This window comes from Castor canadensis, chromosome 12, assembly GCF_047511655.1.
Source record: "Castor canadensis chromosome 12, mCasCan1.hap1v2, whole genome shotgun sequence".
Taxonomy (NCBI): domain Eukaryota; kingdom Metazoa; phylum Chordata; class Mammalia; order Rodentia; family Castoridae; genus Castor; species Castor canadensis.
The window spans coordinates 53,600,908-53,623,625 of record NC_133397.1 but is presented as its reverse complement, the minus strand read 5'-3'; the positions used below and the strand labels follow the sequence as shown (position 1 = coordinate 53,623,625).

The following is a 22,718-nucleotide window of genomic DNA, read 5'->3' as shown; positions in this document are numbered from 1 at the left end:
AAGGGCTCAGACTTCAGAGATGGGTTCTATAGGTATTTGCCACATGACGCGGAAAATACTGTCATTTTACCGCAGCGAGGGGGAGAGGAAGACTCGGCCTCAGGAAGTAGGGACTTAGGTAACAGGTGCTACTGAGGCCACCACATGGTATCTTACAGCCACGTGGTGCAGAAAGAAGGTGCCATTTGAATCTTCCAAATCCTGAGTGGGCAGCTGGTGGATGTGACTGTGGTCACTGTCAGGCTGTCGCGTCCTCCCTTTCTGCCACTCCGGAGCTGAAGAACTGAAGAGAAACACCCGGGGCTCGCTGTCTGCACTGTCACTCAACGGTAGGCGCGGCAGGCCCCTCCCAGCTCTAGAAGGTCCCTCGTGGGAGAGACTATGAGAAGCCTCCTTCTGATTGGTCACTCCTGCTGGCCCTCAAATCAATCAGAAGAGAATGTCCCACCCTCCCCATTCTCCGATCCCAGGGAGCCATGTTAGATAGCGGGATTTCTGAGACTATCTACACAACATCCTCGCTTTCCTTCTCCACCGCCGTCTCCTAACATGTTAATAAAAATGAACTCTTTCTTCACAGAACGATTTATTTCGTTCATATAATGTGAGAATTCTGCGTTTAGGTGGTTAGATGCGAAGGGGAAGAATTGCATTGTTCTTCCAGCCAAGGATCTAAACCAGCAAAAAAAAAAAAAAAAAAAAAGCCAAAACAACTCGTCACCGACTCCGACTCCTGCTAGACTGACTAGCAATTTATATAAATTAGTGATCGTTATAACAACTGCCAAATGAGAATGTCATTTAAGATTACATTTTGCTTTGGCTTGCTGTGGTGGAGTCAGTTATTTGTACAGTTGCAGTTATACTTCCATAATGCCCTGTTAAACTGCAGATTTGTATTATAAACTGTTATTACCTTAGAAGAAATAAAATGAATGGAAGATTTGGATTTCTGGCGGCGCGCGAGGATTTGCAGGACTTTTGTCCCCTCGCGTCTCCTGTAGCGTCCCTAGCAACCGCGCCCCTGGCAACCGCCCTCTCCTAGCGGGGAGCAGCCAGGTCGCTTGGAGGCGGTGCCTGCTTACCCGCCCCGGGCCAGCGCGGGCGCTTCGGCCTCGGAGGCGGGGTGATGGCTGCCTCGCATCAAGCGGCGAGGCTGGCGGCTGCCAGTCTCCACCTCCCAGTAAATCCCACCACCCAGGCGCGGGTCGCCCAGTACGAACGGGAAGACCCCGTACAGGCCCTGGTGGCGGCGGCGGCCTTGGAGGAAGAAGAGCCGGAGCAGGTGGTGCGGCCCACGCGGGCGTTGGTAATGTGGGAGCTGGACGTGGGCGGAGGGCTGGTCCCTGTCCCCACCCGCGAGCGCGGGCTGGAAACGCTGTGCCCGGTGCAGACCCTCCCTCCCTCCCTGGTGATCCCGGTCCACTCTTTCTCGCTGTCCTCACCACAAATTTCAAAGCGGAGGTGTTTGAATCTTTAACTAAAGAGATTGTTGGAAAACTTTCTTAGAGAGCATTTTTATGACTTTCTAGAGAGTGCAATGAACAGAACTTTACTCCCTCCTCCACCCTCCAGCATCTTCTGGGAATAGATACTCCACCACCTTCCCCCTCTCTCTTTTTTAACTGGAGGAAAACTGTACCCTATAGTGTATAACTCATAAAAACAGGTGAATCTGTGTTTTATCACTTCACAGTCTTAGCTATTAGAGGATTTTAGCATAGTACAGTAGGACTGGGTGTTTAAAGCCACCAAGAGTTCAGTGGATTAGCAGATTATATATAAGCATCCAGACAAGCAAGTTGCTGAGATTCCAGTTTCCTAAACTGTTCTGCAGGTGGAGTGAGACTACCTCTTCACAAATCAATTCTCAGTGTCCTGGACACCTGTCCAACAGGTGGAGGGCAGAGTTTGCCATCTGCTCGATTCACTTAAAAGAATTTAAGCTAACAATCTACAAATGTAAACCTTCTTATCCCCAGTTAAAGTTTCTTCATGCCATATGTCCAAAGCTTCTCAAATATAAAACATATGGTCCAGAGCTAATAGAAATTACTGGATATTTTAAAATTCTAGTCTCTGTAATCTATACTAAAACTATTAATGACAAAATTTGTAGCAAATCTTTTTTTTTTTTTTTGGTGGTACTGGAGTTTGACCTCAGGATCTCACATTGATCTTTTATGGTCTGTATTTCACCAGGAGACAGACAACTTGAGGTTATCCAGAGTAACATCGAGACTCTGAACATTAGTCAAGGTCAGAGCCTTAGGACCATCTTCATACGTGATAAAGCTACCACTCAACACAATTGGCAGTAGTAGTTATCAAAGGAGGCAAAATATTTGAGTAGAGGAAAGGATTTGGATTCCTGGATTAGAATCCATTCTCTGCTACTTGGTGTGAAGATGTAACCTCCTTAGAGCTATTTCCTTATCTATAAAAGAACTGTCTCTCTTTTCTGTAGCACTCAGCTGTCAAAGAGAACCAAATGAGAGAACATGTGTCACATCTAAAGAGCAGTTTACATAAATTAATAATAATTATAACAACTGCCACTGGGACTGTCATTTGAGTAACTTGTTTGAAGATTCTATTCTATTTTGGCTTGCTGTGGCGGAGGAGTCAGTCATTTGTATAGTTGCAGTTATACTTCTAGAATGCCCTGTTAAGCTGCAGATTTGTATTATAAACTGTTATTACCTTAGGAGAGATCAGTTTATACAATGAGCTAGTTTCAACAGGACGAGAACCTATTCCCCCCCCCCCCGCAAAAAAAAAAAAGAATAGAAGAAGCAGCTAAATCTTATGGTTTTGATACTTTTCTGAGACCACCACATGAAAGATCCAAAAGTAAACCTGGCTAAGCTGCCACAGTAGGCCTGGTAGCCAGAACACACAAGACTGAGGGAGGAAGCACTGAAAAGGCAGGAAAGAGTGCAAGAGTCAGACTTTGCTTTCTTCAGAGATGGGTTGTGATCCGTTGATCCATCTTGGTTTTTTTTCGAGGGGGGACAGTACTGGGCTTTGAACTCAGGGCTTCCTGCTTGCTGAGCAGGTGCTCTATCATGTAAGTCATGATTCCAGCCCTCCACCTTGATTTTTAAAAGTTAATTTGCTTCAACTTTGTTATTTATAAAATATAGTAAATCAGATACTATGTCTACCTCACAAGACTGATTAGAGAACCAACTACCACAATAGCCTCTTTTAGTCCTCTGATTTTATCAAAACCAGGCCCCTCCTCCCCCCATATGTCCTCCCTCCATCCTGACTGTCCCCCTAGTGCACACATACCCCTTGAAGGATTCTGTACCTATGTTTGGCACTGATGCGTGTTCTTTGAATGTAGCCCTAGTTGAAGATGTCAGTTCATAGTCCTGTTATGTAGCTAATGATGACATGGGTAAAGCAACAGTCTATATTTCACAGTTAAAAGTTCACTTTCTTTCTTTCTTTCTTTTTTTTAGGAACTCAGGGTTTGAACTCAGGGCCTAATGCTTGCTAGGCATGCACTCTACCACTTGAGCCACTCTTCCAGCAGTGAATTTCTTAATGGAGCAGCATTCTCTTTTTCAACAAATACTGAACACTTATTAGGTACTAATCACTGACAATTCAGTGGTGAACAAAACAGACGTAGCTCACATCCTTAAAGAACTTTCAGTTTGGTGGGTGGGGAAAGTTAGATAACAAAGTGAACAAACAACTGGGAAATGTTGGGAAAAAATTAACATGATTTAAAGAAGAGCTAAGAGGAGACTTACTTAAATACATTGTTAACATTTAAGTCCATACTTGATGGATGAGAAAGAGCATCCATTAGTCGAGTGAGCATAGGAAGAACGTTCCAGGCAAAGAAAATGTGTGCTTAAGGATCTGAAAAAAAGCTATCAGGACTAGGGGGTTAAGGGGAAAAGGAAAGAATGAGAGGATGAGAATGGGGAGGTGATCAGGGCCTAATCACTCAGAGACTACCGGCAAGTGAGAGGTTGTTAAAGGCTTGTAAGAGATACATGCTCCTCTTTACATCTTAAAAACATTCTTATGGGCTTATGGAGAATGATTGGAGGGTTTAAAGTAGAAGTTAGGAGACTGTTGTAGTAATTCAGGTGCCAGTGGTCTAGAGTCTGGGGGTGGTTGCAAGAGGTGTACAGATTTCTCTAGAATGGTTAGGACATCCTGTAGGGTTGGATGTGATGGCTGAGGAATAGGAAGAAATCAAGGCTGCCTGGTCCCAGGTTTCTGGTTTGAATAAAAATTCTAGAACTGCAGGCAAAACTTTATAGACTACCACACAAATGTTTCCTTATTGGTGCTGATGCTAATGAAGCAACTGGACTGGAAGGATTCATTACCTAAGTGGGTCAAGCCAGTCTTGGGAAGATTATCCTCTTAACCAGTGGCAGCATTTACAACATTCCACAAAAAGAGAAGAAAAATAATGTCCATGGCCTATGCTGTTTGATATACTAAGTGTTCTGTGAGTGGAGACAAAGATGAAATTAGAATTGAGAGTCATTTCTCAGCCATTCATCAGTTTTAAGTAAAACACTGTGAGATCAGTTTATCTGAAAAGTTCTAGCTAGTGTTAATAGTATTAAGCTGAACATTGAGTAAATGCTGTGCAAAAGTCAGTGTGTAAGTAGAGTTTATCAGACCTGCCACATCTCTTCAAAAGCTACTCAGCCTTTTTTTAAGTAGTTCTTCTAGGTCCAAATAATTTCATCCTTTTTGTGTAAATGATTGAGATAAGACCTTCTTTTAAGAGATAGTCTGAAAGAATGAATGAGAGCATATGGATGCTTTTGCCTAAAAACAGTTCTTTGGAATACCCTCCCTGTTTTAATTATAATTTATGGAACACAGGTCTTTTCCTTAATAATCAGTAGAATGAATACAACCTTTAGAGCAGCCAATATTTCTTTACAAGATTCAGTCATTGCTAAGGGAGAAGCTGTTTTCTTCCTTGTACTTTTTAACTGTACATTCATTCATTCAGCAAATGTTTACTGGACATCTACCATTGGCCAGGTACTTTCTAGTCACGATGAACACAAAAGTCAACAAAACAGAAAAATCCTTTCCTTTGTAGTGTTTATTTTCTGGTAGGGTATAGAATACACAAATTAGCAAAGGTAGGTAGGATGTCAGTTGGTGGTTGAGTACTTCTGGGAAAAATAAATCAGAAAAGCAGGGCTGACTGTGTGGAAAGAGTTATAATTTCAAGTAGGTAGTCAGTGAAGACCTTTTTGAGCGAATAACATTTGATGAAAGCCTGAGCAAGTAGGCTGTGCAGATTTCTGGAGGGCTGGCATTCTTGGGAGAGGGAACAGTAAGTTCAAAGGCCATGAGGTAATTCTGCTTATCCTTCGAGTGGTAAATGATTCAGCCAGTAATGGTGAGGATCACATAGAGGAACAGCAGAGAATTCTTTTTTTTTTTTGAGACTTACCTTAATTAATTTGTGTGACACAAGTAAAGGAGCTATTCGTAACATATTTCTGCATCTCACTTCTAATGAAGAGCCAGGCTCAAGAGTGCTTGCTAGTAAGTCCCAGGCCCTGAGTTCAAACCCCATGCTGCCAAAAGAAAAAATATATATATATAAAGAAGAACACTTATTTTCTTTTATTGGTTTTCTCTAAATTTACCCCAGGTGGTACAACACTGGCTTCTTATACGCTATTTTTAGCCCACTGAAAAGACTGCACATCTGTAACTATTTTGTGTATGTGTGTGTGTGTGTGTGTGTGTGTGTGTACATGTGTACGCATGTGCTTGCGAGGATTGAATCCAGGGCCTTGTGTATGCCAGGGAAATGCTGTACCACTGAGCCATGTTTCCAGCCCTATTATACGTGTAATTGACTTTTCTGAATTTTCCTGTTGGAAAAGGCTAAACAGATTTATTTTCTAGAGTGATACCAGATTGAATCTGTAATTGTCTATAGCAAATATACTTCATAAATTTTGAATCTGTTCCAGACAGTAGGCTAAATTTAAAATCATGGCTGGCAGTCTTATGCATAGTATCATAAATAATTTCAACTGTTTCTCAACTGAGGACATATTAAAACTTTTGTATTTATAGAGAAATGAGGTTTTATGTGTTCTGTTGTTTCAGTTAAAAGAACTGAAAACAATGAGAGAAAAAGGTCCATTCAAAACTTTTAGACATGAATGTGCATAGAATCATGCATTCCTCCTAGTTCTGGTCTCCCAAAATCTCTGTCACTCATGGGAGTTACTACTCTTGTTGCCCTCAGGAGCAGCTCTTCTGAAAGTCTCCTCACTCCTCCTGAGGGCTCCATCCACCTGGCTTTTTGATGAGCCACTGAAAACTTCCTTCCTTTCTTTCCACGGCACACCCTCAGCGCCACACTACAGGAACCCAGCTCAAGGATGGCAATGGGCTCTGTTTACTTGGTTTGCACCGGGAGGAATTGTGTTCCTCTTCTTCTTGTTAAAACTTACAACTCATAAGAACTCCTATAGAAGCCCTGTGAAATGGTTTGGTTCTATTCTACTGTAATGTCATTTAACAAGTTAAATACCTTTTGTTGATTATCTGAGAACCTAATCATCCATTATAAAATGGATTAAACAACATATTTTCTGGGAGGTTGGTTTCACTTTCTGTTGTTCTCAAAATATCATTAGGGTAAAATATACATAGCCCACAAGTAACTTGACTGGTCCTCTAAGAATCAGCATTTGCATTAGTATCAATTTAATTTGTCTTTTAATTCCAAATACCATATAACAGGTTTTTCTCCCCAGCCAGCTGATCATAACATCAACTTTTCTGAGGTGGATAAATATCTGACCTATAAGGACCTTGTGAACTGTTCTGATATTTACCACTCTAATGAAGAGTATTTCAGGAAACTAGAAGAGCTGAAGGCTGCCCACGTACAATCTATGGCAAAATTAGAGAAAATGTACCAAGATAAATTAAACTTAAAGGAAGTTCAGCCAATGCTCAAGGGAAATTCTCCTAGTGTCTCTTCCAGGTAAGTTTGTATTTAATATAATTTGTGGATTGGAAAATGAAATGTATATGTAGTATAGTATAAAATTGTTTCAGAATATTTTCTCTTAAATATACCTGTACACTCTTTTTTTTTTTCAGTACTGGGGCTTGAACTCAGGGTACGCACCTTGAGCCACTCCACCAGCCCTTTTTGTGTTTGGTATTTTTGAGATAGGGTCTCATGAACTATTTGACTGGACTGTCTTCAAACCACAATCTTCCTGATCTCTGCCTCTTGAGTAGCTAGGATTATAGAAGTGAGCCACGGTACCCAGCATGTGCACTCTTAATGATATAAGAGGTGGGATTTTATTTAAGATATTTAATGTTGCTGAATGTAGTGGTGCAAGCCTGTAATCCCAGCACTGTGGAGGCTGAGGCAGAAGGATCACGGTTTGACGCCAGCTTGGGCTACATAGTGAGTTCCAGGCCCGCTGGGCTACATAGTGAGACCCTGTCTCAGAAAAACAAGATAAGGACTGGGAACATGGTTCAAGTGGTAGAGTGTCTACCTTGTAAGCTCAAGGCCCTGAATTCAAACCCCATTACCACAAAAAAAACAAAACAAGAATATGTAATGACTTATCAGTTTACTAGGTTACCTATTGCTTTGAGGGTCACTTAGCGGCCATTTATTTGTAGGCCTGTAGACATGTACCAAAATATTTGGAATGGGCCATTTAAAATGATGAATATTAAAGTTTAATTTTAAAATACGGATTAACATGAACTCATTAAAGGTATAGTAGAAAGAGTTCAGAACTCAGATATAAATCAGATTTATGTTTTCAAAATAATCTATAATTTCAAGACCCATTTCTTTTTTTTTTGAGGGGGAGGGAGGTACTGGGGTTTGAACTCCTGGCCTCACACTTGCTAGGCAGGCACTGTATCACTTGAGCCATTCCACCAGTCCTTTTTTGTATTGGGTGTTTTGAGACAGGGTCTCATGAACTGTTTGCCCATGCTGGCTTTGAACTACAATCCTCCTGACCTCTTCCTCCCAAGTAGCTAGGATTGTAGTCATGAGCCACCAACACTGGCTCAGGGCCCATTTCTGATGTGAACTTCATTGCTTTGAAACTTGAGGCCAATTCTTAGCTCATTCATTTGGTCCATACCACTTGTGTGTCTCTTGTGTGCCAGACCTTGCCTGAGTGCTGACTAGTCAAAACCAAGATGCCCTCACAGAAATCAGAGACCAGCTGAGAACCAAAAACTGCATTACAACATCATATAGCAAAGTGTTACAGAGCTAGAAGAAGAAGAAGTTGAGCATGCCAAGGTGTTGGTGGAGGGATTCAGAAAAGAATTTTCCACAAAAGTGTCACATCTGAGTTCAATGTTGAAGGAGAAGTAAGATGTGCAGCAGATAAGGAAGCAAGGAGTGGCCTTCTAGGCAGCAGAAACCATGTGTCCAGGTGTGGTGGCACAAGAGTCATGGTTTGTGTGAGGAATTTCTTGTGACTGGATATGACTTAAGAGTGATGACAGGGATAGGGAGGGATGAGAGAGGTAAGGCAACAAAGGGAAGCAGGGCTTTATAATCTGGACTTTGGAGCGAAGAGGAATTATTGACATCGAAGTTACATAATCAGATAAATGTTTTAGGATGGTGACTCTGGAGAATTTAATAGAGGTTAGATAGAAGGAGCCTCTGATATCACAAATTCCTTCCCCATAAAATAAGAGAGCGAGTTAGAGAGTTTATAGGCACCTCTCAGTTCTGTTCTAAATAAAAATGATAATTTTCATAAGCCCTATCCAAGTTCTGTCTTGTAGCTGATTACACCCTGTCTTAGACAATATTGAACTCTATTTTAATTTTTATATGTGGTCAAGTACAATTGAAAGTGTACTCCAATTATTCTTCTTACCTAGTTCTGTATCAGAAAAGAACTCCTCTCACCCTATCTTGTTGGTGACATCACTTTCGGAGCCTGATTTAGGCCGGTCCCCCTCCTTGTATACCTCTTCCTCTGAAGAGGAGCTGTCCAACGTAGACAAAGAGAGTTCCAGGAGAAACAGAATGATGACCTATGCCAAGGAGCTCATCAACAACATGTGGACAGATTTCTCTGTTGAAGATTACCTGCAGAGCGAAGATGCTGACTTGGAAACAGTTGAAAAACCAGGGAAGAAACCAAAAGAATGGGTGCCCACAATTACAGTGCCTGTGCCTTTTCAAATGATGATTAGAGAGCAGAAGAAAAAAGAAGAGGCCATGAAGTCTAGGTCAGATATCGAAATGGGACATAAACTGCTCAAGAAACAAGAAGATTCGGAGTGTAAGAAGAAATTCCGAGCCAATCCCGTTCCTGCATATGTCCTTCTCCCCCTTTACCAAGATATAGTCAAGCAAAATGAAGAGCGGAGGAGGACTATGAAGGAGAAAAACAAAGAAGCTCTTTTGGCCTTACAGAAGCCATTTAAGTTCATTGCAAGGGAGCAACAGAAGCAAGCAGCTCGGGAAAAGCAACTGAAAGACTTTTTAAAGTCTAAAAAGAAAGCAAAACGATTTAAAGCCAGACCCATACCTCGATCTATTTATGGTTCATCTACAAGTGACAAATTAAAAGAAGATGACTTCTATAGAAACATTAGGATGCAGCTAAGAGCCCAAGAGCTTTCACAGAATTCATCTCCCCTGCCTTGTTCACCTTGTAGACGTTTCAGGAACCCCAGCTGTCTTGAGAAGGCAAGAAAGTTAAGGTGTAATTGCCAAGAGAGGTGCCAGGCTCCTCATGTTGATGACCTTCCTGAGAAAAATAAGGACCACTTCTCAGAACACAAGTGTCCAAAGTTCTCAACAGTCCATAAACGATTTGATCTTCATTCATCCTCAAGTGAGTCTGCTAAAAGAGAGAAAATTTTGGCAGACATTCGAGCAGATGAAGAAAATTTGAAAGAAACTCGTTGGCCTTATCTGTCTCCAAGGTTGAAGTCACCAGTAAAGAGCATGAGTGCAAAGCCCATGCTTTATAACTACAGCCCTCCAATGCCCACAGCATCTTCCCAAGGACGGGAACAAGCCATAAGGTAAATGACTGGGATTCAGTACTGACTGACTCATGGTTGCTAAGCTAGGGTATGCAGCTATGTTGATTTTATGTTGATGAGTTTAAAAATATTAAGAAATTGTTATTGTATCTGTAAGATATTTTACTATATAATATAGAACATTTTGCTAAGGGTGTTCTAAGAAGTGAATACATTGTCTGCTTTATTAATCTTTGGGGATAGAAAAGGTTACAGTCAGTCTTGATTGGATTTCCAACTTCACAAGTCAGATCCCTCTCAAAAGATTGCCTTTTCTCAATCTTTGAATTATCCCATGTTAAATCTTTGCTAAACAACTTTCTCCTTGGCTTAAAGTGAATTAAGCCTTAGTTTGTTGCCCTCAGGAGATCACTTGAGGAAAAGAAAATGTTGGAAGAAGAAAGAAATCGGATCCTAACTAAGCAGAAGCAAAGAATGAAAGAATTGCAGAAACTCCTGACAACCCGGGCTAAGGCTTATGACTCACACCAAAGTTTAGCTCAAATATCTAAATCCAAAGTAAAATACTTCAGGTATCATGAAAGAATCCTGAAACTCCAGAACATTGGTTTCCAAACTTTCTTTTTTAAAAAGTCAGTGGATACCAAGATATGAACAAATTGAGAATGGTATTTTAGTTTATAGATTCAAGTTATAATTGGTTACTTATATCCAACATGTGCAAACATGCACACATGCATGTACACGTATACACACACGGACTCACTGCCTGGTGAGAACCTTGGAGCTGTGTTGATGAACAGAAACATTTTCTACTGTAGTTAATGGCTGTAATCTTATGTCAACAGATAATCTTTTTCTTTGTGTCTATATTTTTTTTGTTTTATTTTGTTTGGTTGTGCTGGGGATTGAACCCAGGGCCTATGTTCAGCCTGTGTTCTACCACTGAGCAATATCCCCAGACCTCTTTATATTGTTTTTGATTGCACAATACAGAATAGTGAGAAAAATCTTTTTTTTTTTTTTTTTTCGTGGTACTGGGCTTTGAACTCAGGGCCTCATACTTGCTGGGCAAATGTTCTACCACTTGAGCCATTCTGCCAGCCCTGTTTTTGTGTTGGGTATTTTTGAGATAGGGTCTTGTGAACTATTTGCCTGGGCTGGCTTCAAACCTCAGTCTTCCTGATCTCTGCCTCCCAAGTAGCTAGGATTACAGGAATGAGCCACAAGCATCTGGTCTATTGAGAAAAATCTTGATTCACATAGATAAAACTTTTTTTAATAGCTTACCATAAATCTCAGATTTTGGGGAGAGGTTGCTGGGGATCTAACCCAGGGCCTTGCACAGCCTAGGCCTGTACTCTACCACTGAGCTACATCCCCAACTGAGAATATTTCCTTCCTTCCTTCCTTCCTCCCTTCCAGTGAAAAATCATGGCTAAATTTATGAGGAAAGGAAACTAGTATGACAGGATAAGAGTGGGGAAAATTGTGGGGAAAAAGAGAAACATTTACTGCTCCCTGTGCTGCAGAAGATGGGAATAAAGATGCCTTTTTTTTTTTTTTTTTTTTTTTAGGAAGGGTCTCACTATATAGCCTAAGCTGGCCTTGAACTCACAATCCTGCTGCCTCAGTCTCCCTTGCACTGGAATTACAGGCATGTACTACCATACCCAGCTTATTTTTCAATAAACACATACCTCAAAGAGTAGTTCTGAGCATGCACAAATCAACACATTATGGCTAATTAACATTAATACGTAGTGTGTTGATTAACACTTATTAATGTTTAGTGGTACAGATTACTAGAATTCTGTAAAACAGAGTTTGAAAACCAATGTTTCAGATGTTACACATAAAAATATTCATGTTTAAGTAGGAAAATGTCTCCCCAAATCTGGGTAAGTAATATGATTTATTAATTTTTAATCCGATTTAGAAGAACCAAATATATGTATTTGCTTTTAATTATGAGTATTCCTTTATAATGTAGCATTAATTCACTTGGCAGAGGAAACAATTTGGTGAACTTGAGCCAAAAAACCCTTAGAAATGCAGCATTTACCTATAGTAAGGAAACTGGTTTTCCATAATAATAACTTGTGTTTGATTAAGCATAATTATAATTTTAAAGTATAATTATTTCCTCTAATCCATTAAATCTTATTATTTTGGTTGCTTTAATATAGTTTACACAGAAAAAAAACAGCATAATTTTATTTCTTCATAGGATCTAGTCTATAGAGTGGGTACACGTACGAAGTCAGTCTCTGTATTCCGGTTCTGTTCTGTGCGTGTGTTACATCCCATGCTCCTCACTGCTCCCTGACTTGCTCTTGTTTAATTAACTTGGCCACTAGCCTTTAGGAGATCTCATTCAGGGGGAAAAGTAAGAGCATGGTCCTATTTTCAGAAGAAGTTCCTTAAAGAAACAATACATAATTTGAATCAAGTTTTCTTGGTTTTGTACACTTATAAATGAGATTAGAGACTGGTCATTCACCTCTTCAGGCCAGTTTGAAGCCCCTTTGTGTATTATGCCTCGAAGATTTGGGGAGTCAAAGTACCCAGAATGTTCCCAAGGGCATGTAATGTGTGCTCTCAGAACCTCGGATTTTTATTCTGTATCCCATGAGAATTCCAGGAGTGGAGGTAAACTGCTTACAATTTCTATTTGTCATCTAAGCCAAATGTTGTGTATGTTCTTAGATGACCTTTTAAAGTTCCATTCCTTTTATTTGATTTTAGAAAAAGTGAAAAGGAAAGGATGAGAGACTACCAACGAGAGCTAGAAGAAAGAGAAGAAAAATTAAAACAGAGGCCACTGCTGTTTGAAAGAGTTGCTCAGGTTGTGTTTGTTGGAATTTAAGAGCTTTGTCAGCCTTTTTAAAAAAATGTATTTGGCTCCCATATTTACAGTCAATTTTTCCTACATGTTATGTAATTACTGAGATGTATTGTTTCTGTGAGAGCTTCATCAAATCAGCCAAAGAAGTAATGTTGCTTAAGATCAGTGAATTAAATCTTGTTGATGAGGCATATAAACTTGATTTTAAAAAAATGCTGCTAATCCAGTTCAAAAAATATTAGCTTTACAACCTGTTTTTAATGGGTGGTCTTTTTAAAGTATCAACCTAGTTATTTATTAAGGTGAGGTTTCATGATATGATTTGGCGGGCTTTGAAGAATTAAAAAATGAAACAAAATGGCTAGTTGAATCAGATTTATTTCTGCCAATTTTTTTTTCTTTGTAATGGTACTGGGGTTTGAACTCAGGGCCTCATGCTTGCTAGGCAGGTGCTCTACCACATGCGTCCAGCCCTTTTTGCTCTGTTATTTTGGAGATAGGGTCTTGCTTTTTGCCTAGGTCGGCCTGGTCAGATACTACTATTTTATGCTTCCCACTGTAGCTGGAATGACAGATGTGCACCACTGCACCCAGCTACTGGTCGAGATGGGGTCTCATGAATTATTTGCCTGAGCTGTCCTCAAACCTCAGTCCTCTGGATGTCAGCTTCTTGAGTAGCTAGGATAATAGGAGTGAGTTCCTGGCACCTGACTTTATAATCTTTCTCTTAAGGGAGATTTATAGATTTCAGGTCGTCTCCTCCTTTGTCCCCGTATTGAAGAGTTTGTATGGGCGACAATGTTTAAGACAAAATCACTGGAGATTCCAGGTGTTGTATTGTGAATTCCAAGCTCTTAGCAACTGGACAGTAGACACTTGGAGCACTTGCACCTCTGATGGATAAGCACAGTTGCAGGACTGTGCTCGTCAGTGACACCTAGGACAACGGACATGTACTGTAGGAGAACTGACTCAGCAGAGTCTCTCAGTGACATAATCCTCTTACCTCTTCATTTTGATTTAATTTTATATAATGCCTTCCATTTTAAGGAGTGGTTTTTTTTTTTTTAACATCTCCATTTCAACTTTAGGGAGAAAATAATTTTAAGCTGTTCTTTATTATATAACATCAAGTGATTGACTTCTGGTTCAAATTATTTCTGGCTCCATACTCAGTTTTTTATCCACTGCTCTGGTAATCTCTACCTAGATTCCTGTATGCATTTTACATTCATCTCTCCCTTCCCCCAACTAGATCCTCCTCTCGATTTCCTGTTTTGGTTACAGGTATAATTTAGATGACTGAGAGCTACTTCTCCTCCCAATTGGGTTGGTCACTGAGAGACCTGTCATGTTCTTTTCCTAAGTAATTTTCCCTGCTGGAGAATTGCCAGATGAAACTGCTACTATTTCCTATCTGAATTATAATAATTTCACTGAACTGGGTATGGTGGTACATGCCTGTAATCCCAGTTACTAGGAGGCCGAAGCAGGGAATCATTGAGCCCAAGAGTTGGAAACCAGCCTGGGCAACATAGTGAGATCCTGTCCCTTAAAAAATTTTTTTCACTGCTCTTTCTGCCTTGTTCTTTGCAAAGCCATCCATTATGTCTTCACCTTGCCATTCCCATTGGTGGCAGTTAATAACCCTTGATCACAGTCGATCATCCAGTCTCATTGACTTCATTTTCATTTATAATGAATTTTATTAAGGAGTCTCATCACTAACTTCCCCAACAGTGCTATAAGGTAGATCATATTATGGATGAAGAAACTGAAGTTCAAAGAAGGTAAGTAATTTATGAGGTTTATAGTTAGTAAATTGTAGAACTAGGATTGGAATCCAAGTTGATCTGCTTCCAAGCACTTTATTAACCCTTAGCTGTCCTGTTTGCTTCCAAAAGATAATTTCACAAGTCTTAGCCCAGTAGACAGACTCCTCTGTGATCCCTGTTAACCTCTTTAGTCTGTCTCCCATTGCACTCTTCCTGTCCTGCTCTTCCTGTCCTGTTCTTCTTTCCCCTAGGGAAACATTTCAGGCCATACCAGACAACTAGACCGCTACCTTCATACTTGAAGTCTTCATTCTTGCTGCTTTCTAAACACCTTTAGTCTCTTTACTAGTTCCTGCTTGTTTAAGTCTTAGTGTACAGTCAGTGTTCTTGCATTATTTCCTCAGGTTGCCTTGGGTGCTCTTCTCTTCTCTTTTACTGGTCTTGTGCACATGTCTGTCTTTGTTCCTGGCACAGTGTGTGAAAATTATCTGTGTAATGGTCTCTCTTCCTTTCTAGCCAATTCATGTTAAGGATGGTGGCCAAATCTTTGCATTCCCAGCACCTAACACCTAGGACAATGTGTCTGGCACAGTGGAGATGTTAATAAGCATTTGTGGAACCAAAACTGAACAATTATTATCAAATTAGACAATGACCTTATGTTTACACTCTGGGATTACCCTGGCTAAGAGCTCTACTCTGATGTATTAGTGATGAATCTCAGCATTAATAAACAGTTTCGTCGTGCTGTGAATTCCCACTGTTTCTAAGCACCAGGGAAAATGTGGCAAAGTAAATGTCAAAAGCAGGTTAGTTTTACAACTATTTCTCCTCCCACTTTTGGCTCTCACACACGCTGTTCCCTTCCCTCAAAACTTTTTTCTCTCCCCATGTTCTTCCTACCACACATGAGGACTTGAGAAAAATAAGTATTCAGTTAATTGTTAAACAAATGAAAGAATTACTACAAAATAAACCTCTGGTGATAAAAAATAATTTTTCCCTTTGAAGTAGGACACTGATTATAGACAAAACTTTGACCATCATTTACTATTTTAGTTTTTGGAAGAAACAAAGGTAATCCTTTTTAGCAGGATTTTGATAGTAAAGAAAATAATGCAATTTTTAAAAAACTGTTGTACTGGGGGGTACATTGTGACATTTACAAAAGTTCTTAACAATGTATCATAGTCCAACTCATCTCTTCCATCATTCTCCTTTATCCTCCCTTCCCAATGCAATTGTTTGCATTGTTCCTTTGACTTCACAGTCTTTACAGTTCTTTTGCATGGTGAATTGCAAAGGAAAATAGAAATAATTATACATTATTCACCTTGATGTAAAATTTTAAAAAATTCTACATATAGAGTGATACAGCAGTGGATGGATCACCATTATTTTGGTTTTGTTAACATAAACTAGTACTTTTTTCTTGCAGTCTATTTTTGCTATGACTATTGCTGCTAATTAACAGCTGTTATTTAGTAAACTCATTTACAGCTTTATTCATTGCTCATTATAAGAGTTAATTGTGGCTCCCTGCTGTTAAGTTATCCCCTAGCAGAATACACCTATGATTGATTACAGAACAAACCATATTGTCCTGTTTCTTGGAAATAATAAGGTTTGTTAAATTCAATTTTAAACTAAATTCAGATGAGGGCTTACTAGCATTGTCTTTTTAATTTCTTTTGTATTTAGTTCACTTACTCATAATATACTGCTCTTCCTGCATTCAGAGTTAGCGTTGGGCTTTATTCTCTTCTATGGTCTTTGAGGCATAGTTCTCATCTCTTGCTTTGCCTTGCCCTTCAGTTCGCCCAGGTATTTACAGCTTCTGGATGCATTTTTACTTACTTTATAAAAGCTGCTGTTGCTCACAGTGGTGCATTTTAGGGGAGTTTAAGAACTTAGAGTATCAGGGAGTGAATACACTGGCATTAACTTTATCCACTATAATTAGCCTTTGCAATTTTGGTTTCTCCTGTGAAACAGGATTCCCTGTATTGAACAACTTTCTTACAACCTCATTGCTCATGTCAGGATTTCACCCACCTTCAAGTTCCAGAATGACACTATCCTTTTGGGAAAGCAGCGTGATAGAGTGGGAAAGAGCTAGGAAGGGGTCCTACTACTCACCAGCCTTGTGATCTTAAGCAAACCACTTAGTCTCTGGAGGGGCATCTTGGTTTCCTTATTTCTTGATATGGAGGTTAGCCCTGGGGATGTCTTATACCTTTTGCAGTATGGGATGCTATTGGTCTATTGGAACTGAGCCACTTCCTGTCACATTGCTTTAGGTGGAAGGCCAAAGGGCAGTTCTTGGCCCCAGACTAGCTCAGATCCACTCCTTGGAGCCAAAAATGAATCAAAGCTGAGGCAATAGCGTGAACATAGTCACCCCGTACCCCACAAAGCCTGTGGTCTCAGGAACTGTGATGGCTTTCAATCTGCTGCAATTATATTTTGCTTTGTTTTTGTTATTTTGCGGTACTGGGGATTGAACCCAAGACCTCATGCATGATAGTCAAGTGCTCAAGGGCATCCCAGCCCTCAACTTGCTGCAACTGTGTAAGGGTCATCACAACTCCCAATAGATCTCCAGCCCAGAAAGTGACATGCCAGAGAGTTGAATCCACTTCTAAATCCATGTCTTTTTTGCTGTATCCCTTGTTTCCTTCATAGAGTAAAGATAACAATACTGATGATTTATTATCTTTAATGGATTGGAGCTAGATATGGTTTATAAAGAATAAAAATTGTAGCTGGGTGCCATGGCTGACACTTGAAATCCCAGCTGCTTGGGAGGCAGAGATAAGGAAGATTGTGGTTGGAGGCCAGCCAGGGCAAAAGTTAGTGAGCCTCCATCATGCTCCTGTGATCCCTGCTATGAGGGAGGCTGTAGGTAGGAGGCTACCCCCAGGCAAAAATGTAAGACCATACCTGAAAAATAACAAAGTGAAAAAGGGCTGGGGGCATGGCCCAAGTGTAAGAGCTCCTGTGAGGCTAGCAAGCAAGAGACTCTGAGTTCAAATCTCAGTACCCCTTCCCCCCGAAAAAGGAAGAATTACAGTAGACACTTAAAAGAGCCCCCTAAAAATATACGATCTCACTTTCTGATCCATGTAGATATGTTATCTGTTGTGCTACTGATGTGATCTTATTTTCTTACTGATTTCTTCCAGGTATCTCTCTTTAGACAGTCACAAAAGCATATATAAAACCTAGCACAGTGTAAAAAAGTAATTACAGATATGTGGCTACTCCCAGGTTAACAAATACAGTGTACAGTACATTAGAAGCCCTGTGTGCCCATTCCTTAGATAAACATTTCCTTGTTTTTCTGTGCAGTTTTACTACCTGTACATCCATCCCCAAGCAATATAGCTTGGCTTGTCTGGTTTTGAATCAAGTTCACGTACTCTTGTATGCTTTGGTCTTTTTGCTTCATATTACATTCATGAGACCTATTTATATGGCAGCAGATGGACTATAGTTCATTCATCTTCATTGCTTTATTTTCTTTTGTGAATAAACCAGTTTATTTACCTATCCGTTGACAGATACCAGAGTGTTTACAGTTTTAGGTTACTACAGACACAACTATACTGAACATCTGAACAATGTATCCTGATGTTCTTGTAAGCATCTCCTGGGGTACATATAAATGAGTTTCTCTGAGTACACACTAAGAAGTGTCATAGTTGGTCACAGAATACGCATATTTTGGTCAACTGTGAAATACTGTTGAACTGAATTTTCACTGGAGCTTTTAGCCCATACATTTTTAATGGAAATATATAGTCTTTGTACTCATCTAAAAAGGTTTGTCTTTCCTATAGAAAAATGCAAGAATGGCAGCAGAAAGGCATTATTCTAACACCCTAAAAGCACTAGGAATATCTGATGAGTTTGTTTCAAAGAAAGGCCAGAGTGGAAAAGTCTTTGAGTCCTTCAGCAATCAAGAGAGGAAAAGTTGCACTGAAGCTAAACAAAGGTAACATATATAAGATGTCTGAACGGTTTACCTTTGAAAAAATTCTTGCCTGCAGGAAAGTATCACTTCTGTTCTCTATTATTTTTTTTAAAAATCTTTTTTACCTAAGGGAATGCATGTAAATTGTTGTAAAACATACCAATATTTTACCATGTTTGACAAAACAAAATATTACATAGTGATGAAGTATTTTGTTTTTAAAGCAAAATCACTCAGATTTTTGACTGACATAAATAACAAATATAATAGCATGTTTCCAAATGACGTGTAAGGAGTCAGTTACTCAAGTTTTGAAATAAATTAGTTCTCAAAGGAAGATTTAATTTCCCAGTTGGCACTTTCATAGAATTTTCTTGGTAATAAATTGGAACTCACACACAAGGAAGACTGGCTAGCTGATGGTGTCAATTGCAAAGGGTTTGTGTGCCTTTAAACCAACTCATTTTTCCTTTGAAAGATTGATAAATTTCTTCCCTTAGCTTTAATGAAGAAGAAAAAATAGAAGAAAGAGAGCATGGGGAAGAAAATTATTTTGTTGATACCAACAGCCAGGATTCTTACAAGGAAGATGAAGATGATGAAGAAAGTGGAGAAGAAAAATCTGTTGAAGACTAAAATTTAGTGAAGGAGGTCTCCTCTATGTGCCCTTGCTATTTATGACATCAGGATGTCCACAGCTGCACCTGTGATGTTAAGAGCATCTGTGGGGACACCTCTGATCTGTGCAGGGCTGTTAGACAAAGACATCAGAGCCTCCTAAGGTAGAATCCAGATGATTGGTGATTGGGTTAGTTAGAGGAAGGCTTTGCCTCTTCCATTTTTTAAATTGCGATGTATAGTCTGTTTGCAACTATGATCTTATATGTATTTTTTTAAATGGTTGAAAAAAAGATGCAAGAATCACAGCTGTCACAAACTGACCAGTTATGAAAATAAACATTTTATTTTGTGGGGAAATTTGCTTAGCATTGAGAGGAAAGAGAAGTATTTATTGACTTTTGGTGATTTATTTAAAATATTTTTCTAGAAAGCATTAATCAATAAAGATTTTTAAATATACTATTTACCCTTTTTCTTCTCTGCAGTACATTTCACAAAATGAGTCCTCAAACTTACTTTGTTAGGTATTTTAAGTTCATCTTAAAATTATCATTTTTTAAAAGTAATGTAGAAGAAAATAGATACTTGAACATTTACATTCATCTCATTTCATTTTTTAAAATAATAGTAAAGTTTATTAGGAAAGGAATTTAGCATAACAGGATAAGAATGGGGAGAAATGGGAAAGAGAGAGAAACATTTCCTGCCCTCCATGCAGGAAATGAGAGCAGAGACTCCTACATTCATTTCTGTATTGAGAATTTACTGTGAAATTATCCACACTGCCATCACTTTTCCCTTTTGTCTTTAGCTTCAGTCCTTTCTCTTTTTTATTTTTTAATTTTTTTTTTGGTGCTGGGATTGAATCCTGGGCCTCACACAAGCTAAGCATGTACTCTACCACCTAGCTACACTTCTTAACCCAACTGAGTTATTTTTGATAAAGTATTAGAAAAGTTTTTATACTAATTTTTAACCCTGTGTATTATTACAGATGGCATCTGTAAACTATACTCTTAATTAAGAGGTAAATAGCATCCCAGTTTTAGATTTACTGAAATTATGTATAATAACTTGCCAAAGGCAAGTCTTCAAAGTAATTCAGACTTAACTTTTAATGCTAGACTCTATGCTCAACTCTTTCCACACTCTTGCAAACTTACCATCTCTGTATGATGTTAACTTGGTGAGTCATACTTCCTCTTAAGCAAATTTTTATTTTAAAAATTCAAACCAATCATAAAGATGTTACAGAGTAAGACAATTACTTTTCTAAAAACAATCAGCATCCTTTAAAAAGAATGAACTAACAAAGGTGTATATAATAGCTGTGTTTTCCTACTGGCAGCTTATGCTCTCACAAATGAGATTTTTCTCAATCAGGAGCAGTGTTTACTTTTAACTCCTTTCCTACAGTTTATGGTAAACTACATGTCACTAATACTAGATTTTAAAGTTCTTGAGAGACAGTGCCATTAAAACATTCATCTTTGTATTCCCTTAATCTTTAACACATGCTGTGCATATGGTAGATAATTAATAAAGATCTGAGTGAGTGAGTTGATGAATGTGATTTTTAGTTATACTTACAGTTACTTCAGGTGAGTACAAATGGATTTAAAAACATTTCCCTTCCATGATTGAGAATCTGTGAAACACAGTCCACATCCTGTAAGATTTAAAACTTTGCTTGCTTCCACGGGTTCTCACCACACTGTCCCTTCTCAATTTCCTGGAGAGAGTGTGAGCTTTGATCATGAAAGACTTGCCTTCAGATCCAGTCTTCAGTTTTCTTTTAAAAATGGGGATGGTAACTAACTTAGGTGGCTTTGGAAAGGACTGGGTGAAATCATTTATGGAAAAACTGAAATATGATATTCATCTGATCACATCAGAAGATAGCATATGCCTGAGGAAGACTTCTTCCTTGCGGCATTGGGGGTCACACCCATGGCATTGTACATGCTAAGCATGCTCTTCTCCACTAAGCTACACCCCCAGATACTTTCTGTTGTTCCCACAATGTGAAAATAGCCATTGAGTTGCAAGCATGATCTTGAAATAAAGTACTAATTTTCAGAGAAAATGATAGGGACCATTGTTTGGCTGGTAACTATTTTCCCTTTTCTTTCCTATTATTGTGTCTCTGTTTTGCTGGAGGTGGCACCATGCCCAGCTTTAAAAAAACAAAACAAAAAAACACCTGTCTATTTCCCAAACTTCCTTGTAGCTAGGTGACCATATTATACCATTTTGGCCAGAAAAGGGTTTTCAGGAAAACGCGTTAGAAGGGAAAGTCTTGGCCAGCTTGGCCCTTTGACCTTTGCCTTTTCTCTTCTTTTCCGGAACTCTTATTTGATGATGAAAGCCAGACTAGCAATATTGCAATTAGGAAGAAAAGGCCAAAGAAAGTCTGAGAAACTTGGGTGCTCATACTTTTGAGCCACAGAACCAATACTAGCAACTGCCAACCTGCAGATTATGTGTTATCTTGCTTAATCCTCAGTCATTTGGGTTTTTATTAAATGCAGCTGAACACAATTCCTCATTCCAGAGCTATACCCAGCTCATCATTCAATATATTGTTTCAAGTATCATTTCTGAAATTCAACAAACTCTGCATCTGTGATGTTAGATGTGTACAGTGAGGTCATTCATTCACTTCTCTTTAAATAATGCTTCTTTTTAAGCCAGGCACAGTGGCACACACCTTAATTTCAGCATTTGGGAGGCTGAGACCGAAGGATTTTTTAGTTCAAGACCAGCCTGGGCTACAAGGGAGACTCTGCCTTAAAAAAACAAAAAAAGAAAGAAAACTTTCCTAAAATAAAAATATCCACATTTGTCTATGAAGGAAAGAAATGCAAAACCAGGACATTAACAGTGTAAAGAGAAAAAATAAGTCTTTCTTAAAGAAATATTTCTGTTCATCTCCAATTATTAATCTAAAGTATGGCATATTTTCTTCCAAAAGGTATCTTGTTCCACTATAGTAATGCTCAGAGGAATCAAGTACATGCTATCCTAAAAGTTATGTTCCTGAAAATGGTGCCAAGCACAATTCATGGAAACCTAGGGACAGAGGACAAAACAGGGCAGGAGGAAACCTAACAGTCTTGTACATTTGGGAAAATTCAATAGATAGCAGTTCATTAGGTAAAGATGCCAGTGGTATTAGGGACACACACACACACACACACATGTCCACGCACGCACACACACACACACAAATAATGAATAGCATGCAATTTTCTTAGTTATCCCTTGCTCATCAAGGAATTTTCAGGACTTCTCTTTCTCCCATAGTTTAATGAGAGTTTGTGACTTTTACTCTCAGGGAAAGGGAAAATTGTATTCTGCTTCAGCTTCTCTGTCCCTCACAAGGAGGCTGTGAACCCATATTTCCTGTTGCTGTCCTGTTTAGTTCTTCCTCTTTCCAGTTCCTCCAGCTTCTGATCTCTCA

General features: G+C 39.2%; 1 protein-coding gene across 3 annotated transcripts; it reads left to right on the top strand.

The window, feature by feature from the left end:
• Window positions 1–1,021: 1,021 nt before the first annotated feature.
• Window positions 1,022–19,714, top strand: Fam161a (FAM161 centrosomal protein A). Of its 3 annotated transcripts, none has more exons than XM_020175016.2 (7): window positions 1,022–1,285; window positions 6,783–7,015; window positions 8,917–10,074; window positions 10,440–10,607; window positions 12,784–12,883; window positions 18,501–18,655; window positions 19,135–19,714. In XM_020175016.2, the coding sequence occupies exons 1-7, from the start codon at window positions 1,130–1,132 to the stop codon at window positions 19,268–19,270; spliced, it is 2,106 nt and encodes a 701-aa protein (XP_020030605.1). In that variant the 5' UTR covers window positions 1,022–1,129; the 3' UTR covers window positions 19,271–19,714. The 3 variants fall into 3 exon arrangements, with proteins under 3 accessions (XP_020030605.1, XP_073905919.1, XP_073905920.1); XM_074049818.1 differs by having other exon boundaries at window positions 1,022–1,309; XM_074049819.1 differs by lacking the exon at window positions 10,440–10,607 and having other exon boundaries at window positions 1,022–1,309.
• The last annotated feature ends 3,004 nt before the right edge of the window (window positions 19,715–22,718 follow it).

Excerpts from the sequence above, each read along its gene's own strand:
- Fam161a (XM_074049818.1), top strand. The coding sequence starts at position 1,130 with ATGGCTGCCTCGCATCAAGCGGCGAGGCTGGCGGCTGCCAGTCTCCAC. Across the intron at positions 10,075-10,439 it reads GGACGGGAACAAGCCATAAG|GAGATCACTTGAGGAAAAGA; the intron begins GTAAATGACTGG and ends TGTTGCCCTCAG. Across the intron at positions 12,884-18,500 it reads TGTTTGAAAGAGTTGCTCAG|AAAAATGCAAGAATGGCAGC; the intron begins GTTGTGTTTGTT and ends TCTTTCCTATAG.